The sequence below is a fragment of the Pterocles gutturalis genome, unplaced genomic scaffold, assembly GCF_000699245.1.
Source record: "Pterocles gutturalis isolate BGI_N339 unplaced genomic scaffold, ASM69924v1 scaffold4931, whole genome shotgun sequence".
In the NCBI taxonomy this organism is placed as follows: domain Eukaryota; kingdom Metazoa; phylum Chordata; class Aves; order Pterocliformes; family Pteroclidae; genus Pterocles; species Pterocles gutturalis.
Window position 1 is genome coordinate 32,057 of NW_010100129.1, and position 8,714 is coordinate 40,770.

At 55.3% G+C, this 8,714-nt stretch overlaps 1 protein-coding gene across 1 annotated transcript in view; it reads left to right on the top strand.

The window, feature by feature from the left end:
* The first annotated feature begins 3,619 nt into the window (after nucleotides 1-3,619).
* Nucleotides 3,620-8,714, top strand: part of PIK3R6 (phosphoinositide-3-kinase, regulatory subunit 6) — a 22,296-nt gene continuing 17,201 nt past the window's right edge. Inside the window, exons 1-3 of the mRNA XM_010078401.1 lie at nucleotides 3,620-3,632; nucleotides 6,884-6,967; nucleotides 8,275-8,366. Coding sequence (XP_010076703.1) covers nucleotides 3,620-3,632; nucleotides 6,884-6,967; nucleotides 8,275-8,366 — 189 coding nt within the window. The remainder of the gene's footprint in view (nucleotides 3,633-6,883; nucleotides 6,968-8,274; nucleotides 8,367-8,714) is intronic.

Here is an 8,714-nt window from a genome sequence, read left to right on the forward strand (position 1 = left end):
AACTGCTCTGCTCCAAGGCTGGACTGAGTCCTTGGCTACAGCACAGGCTCCTGCATCTTCAAAGCCTCCCTCGGCCTGTTGCTGGGTTTGTATTTGTGTTGGGGGGTTTGCAGGGCCAGCTGCTCTCGGGAAAATCCTGGTGAAGCCCAGGAGGGAAGGGCAGGCGGCATCCCCGTCTGCTGTGGCTGGGGAGGGCAAATGTGGTCCTGCTGCTGGAACTGCTCCGAACCGGGGCTGATTCTGTCCAGCCCTTCCCAGCCTCAGCCCCACATCCCTCCTCCTGGGTTAGCCCTGGTGCTCTCACCCTTGGGCAGGCGGAAAACGTCCCCAGGGAAAATGGGGGATTTTCTGCTCCTTTGGGTCCTTGTGCTGCTTATGGCCAGGCCAAGCAAGAACCAGCAGCTGGTGCCTGGCAGGAACGAGACTGACCCCAGTCTTCCGCACCAGCCTGTTTCCATGTGTGTCCTTTTGTGCCTCTTCTCATACGACATCTACCCGCCCTCCAGCAGACAGCGTGATGGGACTCTGAATATACTGGGGATCAGGTTTTGGTGTTTTATGTTGAATTTTCTTGGGAGACCCAAGCACTTGGAGCAGGCAGGTGGACCACAGATTCACTCTCAGCTCCTCTTGAAAGCCAGCACATTTTAAGCAGACAGGCGAACCGAGTGCTGAAGTTTCTCGGGCAGGAGGAGCTCATGTCGCTCTGGCCGTGTTGAGCCCTTTTCTAAATCTGGAAACTGAGCACTGGAGAGCTGGTTCTATGTTTGGTCACCAGCTCCCCTCCCACGTGCGGGCAGGTAGGATGCGGATGTGGAAAACCACCGACACAATTAGCAGCGGGCTGTGTTTCGCTCCGGCAGGCGCCTCGCCGAGCCCCGAGGCAGGCGTGGTGACAGAGCCCAGCGTGCACCCCGGCTCCGCTGCTCTGCTGTGGGTCTCCTGCAGCATCTGGAACCCCGGAGTTTTTCCCAGCAGGAAATACTGTTTTGAGAACCACGGTGCCAGCCAGCTCACCGGCTGTGTAACGCTGCTGTACTGTATTTGGTGCTCTTATGCATGCAAGGGATTAGGAGAATCATAGAATCACAGGATGGTTTGGGTTGGAAGGGACCTTAAAGCCCATCCAGTCCCACCCCCTGCCATGGGCAGGGACACCTCCCACCAGCCCAGGTTGCCCAAAGCCTCATCCAGCCTGGCCTTGAACCCCTCCAGGGATGGGGCATCCACAGCTGCTCTGGGCAACCTGGGCCACTGCCTCACCCCCTGCACAGTGAAAAATTTCTTCCTAAATCATTCACTTTCCTTCTGCAGTCAGTGATTCGTGAGGATGATCTGTAATTTCTGAGATGAGGAGGATTAATCGATGTTCTCCTCTGGTCCAGACCCCAGCAGGCACGTCTCATTTCTGCCTGGAGAAGCAAAAGCCTCTTTGTCCACCGATGCAGCTGCTTGGTGCAGGCTGTCAGTGCTGTGCCCAGGGTGTGAGAGCATCCCTCCCACGTTCACTGCTCTGCACTGGGGTGCTCAGCATCTCCGGGGAGTCATCCAGTGCCCAGCAGGGGCTGGCAGCATGGGTGCGGGGGGAGGCGAGTGGCTGTGCCACGGGCAGGAACAACCCACGGGCAGCACCGCGACTCACCCGCAGGCAGTGCGGAGTGGGGGTGCGGAGGGGGAAGTGTTTTGCTGGCCTAAGTGGACACCCTCTGCCCTGTTACACACCCCTGGTGCACCCCAGGGTGGTCCCCTTGGAGGAAAGGACACATCCATCGCTGCAGCAGCATCCATGTGCTGCAGAGATGTGATTCCGAGGTTGGCACCAGGCATCCAGCTGAGCTGGAGGAGGGCTGGCGTCTCCTCCTCGCCCCCAGCCCCTGCTGCCAGCTGTGCGAGCAGAGGCACACATTTTGCTGCTGTGAGCCCCCGGGATGCAGCAGGACCCCTGTCCTCGCCTCCCTTGTCCTCTCCACTTTCAGCTGCAGCCAGGAGTTGCCACGGCGGGCGGTGGAAATCCGCCACAGTGGCTCGGTGCCAGGCCTTGTTATCCAGCCCCAGGGCCAGAAATAAAGGCCACACGGGTCTGGGGTGGGTTTTGAAAACTTTGCGTGCTGCAGGAAGCCTTTAATGAGCTTCTGAAGGCTGCAGAGAGCAGGATGCTCTTGGGGCTCGAGCGGTGCGTGGCAGGGGTGTTCCTGCGCGTGTCTGTCCAGCTCACCCTGCGGCCGCCGAGCTGTTGGGTTTGGTGATGGATATTTACAGATTTAGGAGTTACCTGTGTACAGCTAGGTCCTAAATCTACAAATAAATAGAGCGAATCCTAAACAGAGCAAAGACATGAGCGCAGGCGTGGGCTGATGGCCTGACTGTGCCTGGAGGGACGTGGAGGACAGGACTGTGCTGTTATCACTGCCTGGGCTGATTTGGGGACTGCTGGAGGCGGGCTCCCTGTTATCAGCCACAAATGTGGGTGTTTCAGGGAAATCACTGAATTCAGAGCTACCGGCTGGTTTTTGATTTTTTTGGGGTTTGTTTTTTTTTTTTTTTTTTTCTATCCCTAAAGGCAAGAAGAGAGGGCAAAATCTTCAGGCTGGGAAAACCGCAAAGTAGAAATGCTGAAAGCAGTGCTGCAGCTCCCTCGGGCTCTAAATACAGGCAGCACAGTCCTGTGCCCATGGATGGGGAGACAGGAGAGGGCAAGGTGCTGGGCACTGAGGGGCAGGACCACAGGGTGCTGGAGCCACAGGCTGGGAGGGACCCGGTGTGGGGTAGATGGCTACAGCGTCTCGGTGGCAGTATTTTGCATAGAAGGTGTCAGCATCTCCTCTGCTCCCCTGCAGCTGCCCCGTGCTGGCTCCCCAGCCTGCCCGTAGTTGTGTCACAGGCAAATCTCCTTTCCTTCCTCCTCAGCTCTTAGGATTTTTTTTTCCTCTTTCTTTGGAGAGAACAATGCTTGAGGGCAAGGGAAGCTGTCCTGCTCCAGGCTGGCTTCCCTCTGCAGCGTAACCAGCTCCTGAGCTTTCCTCAGGGTTTGTTTCTCTGGGATGCTGGATCAGGACAGCAGCAGATCGGCACAAACAGAGAAACCTCATGGAAATTTGGGCTCTTTTTTTTTTTCCTTTTCTTTTTTTCTTTTTCTGGTTGGACTTTGCATTTCAGACTCATTTTGACTTAAGCTGAACATTTCTTCTTCAATCCTGGGGAGGATGATGTTCCCCATTCTGCCCTGCTTAGTGATGCTGATGCTCATCCCTGGGGACCTCGTTGCCATGGGAGGCTTTGGGGGCCAAGTGTCCAGACAGGTTCAGCTCCAAGCTGAAGCTCTCTCCAGCAAAACACAGTCCCTGAGACATGCTGTGCTCACCCTTAGGGCTCTGCCTCCCTGCTTGGACATCCTCCACGCTGGGCTCCCATGCCCCCAGCATCCCTGTGGCTTTGTGCTCCCCCCGGGTTCAGGCTGAGCACTATCCCCACCACCAGCCGGAGCCAAGCATTCCCTATTTTTTCGCAGGTGAGATCCAGGACCCAAGGCCATGCCCGTGTGGAGTGAGGAGCAGCCGTGCACTCACCCCGTCACCGCAGACACCCCGTGCCCGCCCCGTGCCGCAGCCCCAGCCCGGCCATGGAGACCACAGGTGGGTGATGCTGAGTCCCCAGGGTGCCGGGGCGGGGGGATCCCAACCAAGTGAACCCACCTCATCTGCCGCCTTATGCCTCGATTACCCTCCGATAAAACACACGGGTATCTCAGAGGGTTCATTGCTGCTGGGCAGACCTTGCTCTCTGTGTGGCGTTGGCAGATCCTGCGGGATGGAGGGGAAATGAGGCATGGAGCAGCGGAGGGGCAGCCAAAAGATTTGCTCTAGAGGGGCACATCGAAAGCACCAGGTCTGGCATGCATTCACCTTTGAATTTTAAAGCAGTTTTATGTTTTATTGGAGTTTTTTTTGTGTGTCCATTTTTTTCCTCATCTGTGTTTTATTTTCACACTGTTTCACAAGGTGATGTTGGTCTCCCGGCACCCCGAGGTCAGGATATCAACGCTGAAATGGTTTATTTCATTTCTAAGCCACTACTGTTTGTTGCTGGTAGGTTGAGACTGTTTTTAGATCAAAGTGGCTCTTGTTTGTGTTGGAACGAGCGCTTTGATGCTCTGCTCCCCATGAAGAAACCTCAGTGTATCATGACGGTAGTCACTTTGATTTAGGAAAAAGAAGACGGTATTTATATCAGCTCTCAGGAAAAAACTTCCCCTGGTAATTAAAAACATACACAAATAGAAAGAATAGGAAATTTCAAATAGGCCGTTATTGCATAATTCCCTAGTGCAAAACCAATGAACATAGCAGTGAAATTGAGGAGCTTTACAAAATTGCTGGAGAGAAAACAAAAAGGAGAGAAATTGCCGAAGCAAAATGTTGGCGTTTCCCCAAAGGACGCTTCCAAAATGAGAAAAATCCTGTTTCAAGGGACGTTTTTGAACTGTAGTTTCTTCCCACGTGGGTACGATGGCGTGAACTGTGCTGGCAGAGGTGGGACTGCCCGTGTACGCACACACAGCTTCACCAGCACCTGTGAATAATTGTGAACTCGGGTGTGTGGCTCTTTTCTAACACAGCTTCAACTGCAGCCACAGCTGCTTCTCCTCTGCAGAAGAAGCCTGAATTGATGAATCCTCCCTACAAGCACCCTTAAGGGGATGCACTTCCCTGGGGTCAGTAACTAGAACTATTTTGGCAATTGGGGAGTGCTCAGGAATAGGCCATCCCCAATACTTTAAATTTTGCATTTCCCAGTCATCTTTTATGCAGAGCTTGTGTCTGCTGTCCCTATGCCCTGGCCACCATCTCGTTGGACCCATGGCGCTGCAGTCTTGGGCTTGGAGAGGGCAAGAGTGGCTTGTCCTGTGTCTGGCCGTGCTGTCTGCCGTGTGAGCTGGTGACAAGGAGGCAGCAAGGATGCTGGGAGGGACAGAGTGCTCCTGCTCTTTGCTGTGCATCGCCAGTGGGAACGGTGGCAACTCTGGGGTGCCACGTCCATTCCCCTGCATGCTGACCCTGGGCCCACACACCCTCTAAAAGACACAGTAGAAGAGAAAAAAACCATCTCAGGTTTTTGCTTCAAATCCATCCTGAGATGACATGTGGGTCTGCATGGGATGAGGGGGCAGAAACTCAAAGCTGCCCCATCTCCTGTGTGATTATGTCTTGATGGTCCCCTGCCCACAGGAGCGCCCACTGGTGATGCCCGTTTGCCTGACCTTCCAGCTGAGCTGTAACCCCCCCCGCCGTATTTTCCTCTTTCCGTTCCCGTCGCTCCCAGCCAGCCAGCTCCCAACCCACCTCCCCCAGCCGCTGGTCCTTGGAAAGCCCAAAGCTCCTCCTGCTCCACCATCCCACCCAGCCCAGTTGGCTTTGTCTCCTTCCAGGGCCAAGGAAGGAGCTTTGGAGGCTGCGGTCCTCGAGCACAGCTCTTCAATAGTGTCACCCTGGCCACCTCCTCTGTTTCGTGTAGGTGATGATGAGTGCCCACCGCTGCCCTCCTGCCATCTCTCCCATGTTAGGGACGATGGAGCTGCAGCAGAAGAGGGTGGAGAAGGAAGGAGCAAAACTGGGCAGGAAATGTGGTGGTGATGACCCCAATCCCAGGTGGATGAAGCAGCTCAGACTGGGCAGTACGTGTCTGGAGCTCCCTCAGGACCTGGATCATTTGCTCCTTGCTTGCATCCTCACCATGCAGGCAAGACCCGCTCAGCCACGGCTGGTCCAGACCCCAGGAGAGATCCCTAGGATATGGTTACCATGAATATCTGAGACCCTCCCCTAGATACAGCGATGTACTGGCTGATCCAGCCTACAACTTTCTGCAGGAGAACACCCAACTTTATCTAACACTCTTTTTCACTGCAAAGGAGCAAGGATTGTTTTGCTGATAACGGAAAGAGTAACCCAGTGTAAGGAGGGGCACAAAGTCAGGCTGTGGTGGAGTAAAAGGACCTCACAGCTTTCCTGGCTGACATCCCACATGCCTTCAGGGCTGACTTTTATTTTACATCTGCGCCGTGTCGGTGCGCACGGCCAGCCAGCTGTCATGCGAGCTCCCTTGTGATCACGAGCCCTTGCCCCACATACAAGCCATACCCCAGACTGGGGCTGAGGTTGTCAGATTTATTTTTGGCCGAGAGCAGGATGCAGTTTGGTTTTGATGTGTACAAGGAGCGTGTGGTGGTTACCAGCCAGCAGCACCAACCTCAGGTCCCTGCCTGGGGGAGCAGAAGGTGCTCGGGACCTGCGGGTGGGTGGTCTCACAGCGGGGAGAGGCTGCGAGGGGTCAGAGGTGGAAGGCAGGAGGTGACGTGTCCAGCTGGATGGCTCTGCTGGGGTTTCCCAGGAAGTGTGAGATGCTGGTGCGGGCAGCAGACCTTGCTGCAAGAGTGCTCCTTGTGATGGGTGTAAGGCTGAGGCTGAATCCATGCAGTGCCAGAATGCAGAGGTGTTTCTGGTCTTTCATGGTGCCAAGTTGTGGTTTAATTTTGTTAGTTTCTATATTTAACGTGTGGGGTTTTTTTTTTTTTTTTGATTGAAGGAGGGTGAAGAGGGGCTCCGTGGAGTTTTGTACGTGAGCAGTCCCCCCACCACATCCCTGCTGGAGCACTTTGCACTCCAGTATGGCTCCAAGGGCCACCAGTCCATGGGGTGGTATTTGCCCCCCAGCTCCAGTGGCCTCACAGAGGGCTCTGGCCTGTTTCTATTAAGCCTCACGCAGGCTTGAAGCCTGCTAAGACAGCCATGGGATGCGATGGGGATGTTTTCCCCCAGTGTTGTCCTCAGGTGCCAGCCTTCCAGGGGTGCTGGTCCAGCCACTCACATCCTCTTCGTCCCTGCAGAGGTGGAGTCGGACATCCTGCGCCGTGTCCGAACGCTGCTGCGAGAGCTGGACGGGCACCACCCCGCCTGCCAGTGTGACCGAGGTAAGGTGGACCCCCAGCATGGCTCCTGGGGGTCACCACACACCGTCCCCTGTGCTGCCTCGCTGGGGCATCGCTTGGCCCCAAACCCCCCATTGCTCCCCTCTCTCAGATTGCAGAGGTGGAGTCGGACATCCTGCGCCGTGTCCGAACGCTGCTGCGAGAGCTGGACGGGCACCACCCCGCCTGCCAGTGTGACCGAGGTAAGGTGGACCCCCAGCATGGCTCCTGGGGGTCACCACACACCGTCCCCTGTGCTGCCTCGCTGGGGCATCGCTTGGCCCCAAACCCCCCATTGCTCCCCTCTCTCAGATGGCACCAGGGTGGGGGGGCACAGGGTGGCTCTTTGTGGCTCTGCCCTTTCTAACCTGCTCTTGGAAGTGCTAAACCTTTGGCAAGTTCCTGGTGCTTGCCGTGCACCAGCCTCAGCAGCTTTCATCCCTCCTCTATGTGGCTGTTACATCCTTCACGCCTTTCACTCACCCAGCAGGTCCAGCCTTGAGGTGGCACATCAAATGCCAGAGTTTGGGATGCTGTTCCCAGCTCTGACACTGGCTTGCCGCACAGCCCTGTCCAACTCACTTAACACCTCTGAGCTGGACTCTCCTTGTCTCTCCCTGTGGGGACATCGCTGTGCCACCCGCTGCTCAGCTTCTCGCTGAATTGTCATTTGAAATCCCTGTATTACAGCAACTGCACCACTACAGCCTTAGGAAACTTAATTAATTTTGAAAAATTGATTTTACTTGGAGTGCACGGAATATTTTGCAGTTAATTCCATTTGATTTTGTCTGGGATAAGCCTTGACATCTGCAGGACAGAGATGCTCCGTGGTCCTTGCTCTGAGGGTTGAGCTATCAGCAGCCAACGTTCCAGTGCTGTGTGCTGGGACCAGCAGGAACCCAAACTCCTCGGGGCAGGCGGTGAAAGCAGGCAGTTATGAACAGAGCAACAGAGGGAACAGGAAACAAACTTCACATCCATTGCTCTGCCTTGCTTTTCTCCAGCTCCCCACTCCTAGGATGTCTAGGACCTTTTTGCAAAGGTTTCCCAGAATGGGAGGTACAACACATCAATGCTGCATCCAGAGTCAGGGAAGCAGCATGACTTGTCCCTTGCAGAGGGTCACAGACTAAAGCAGGGGGCAGAGAAGCCTGGTTTAGCTCTGATGTAATGTCAGTGCAGCACCCCAGTGGCTGATTTTCGCAGCAAGAGAGCTCAGGTCTCCTGATTCCACTGTGAAACGCTGCCCCTGATCCATCACTGCTCTGCTTGGCAACCTGACCTCTTTCTTGGCTTTCATTTCTCAGGGATGCTGCGATGGACCCTCCATAAGAAAATAGACCAGAATCCCAGTAACAGCTCTGTCCTGGTCAGGATACTGGTGAAGGAGCTGGAAAGGGTGAGTGCCACCTCAGAGACATCCCCTGAGCACTGGGATCGGCCCTTCTGTGGCTGTGGGGCCAGGGAGCAGAGGGATGGGGGCTCAACTCCACCCACAGGGCTTTGCCTCCCTCTGGGGCACCTTGGGCTCAAGGTGGTGAAGGTGTTTTTAGGGGGCTTGAGCTGGTTAAGTGTTTTTAGGGACCTTGAGCCTGGCCTGGGGACTGTGGCTTATAGCAAAGAGTGAAAAAACACTGTGGGACACAAGGGCAGAGCTGTAGCTTGTCCCAAGCTGACAGCTGCAGGGACCAGAGTTTGTCCCAAAAGTGACGGTGAACCATGGGCAGAGCAGGTGTCATGGTTTAGG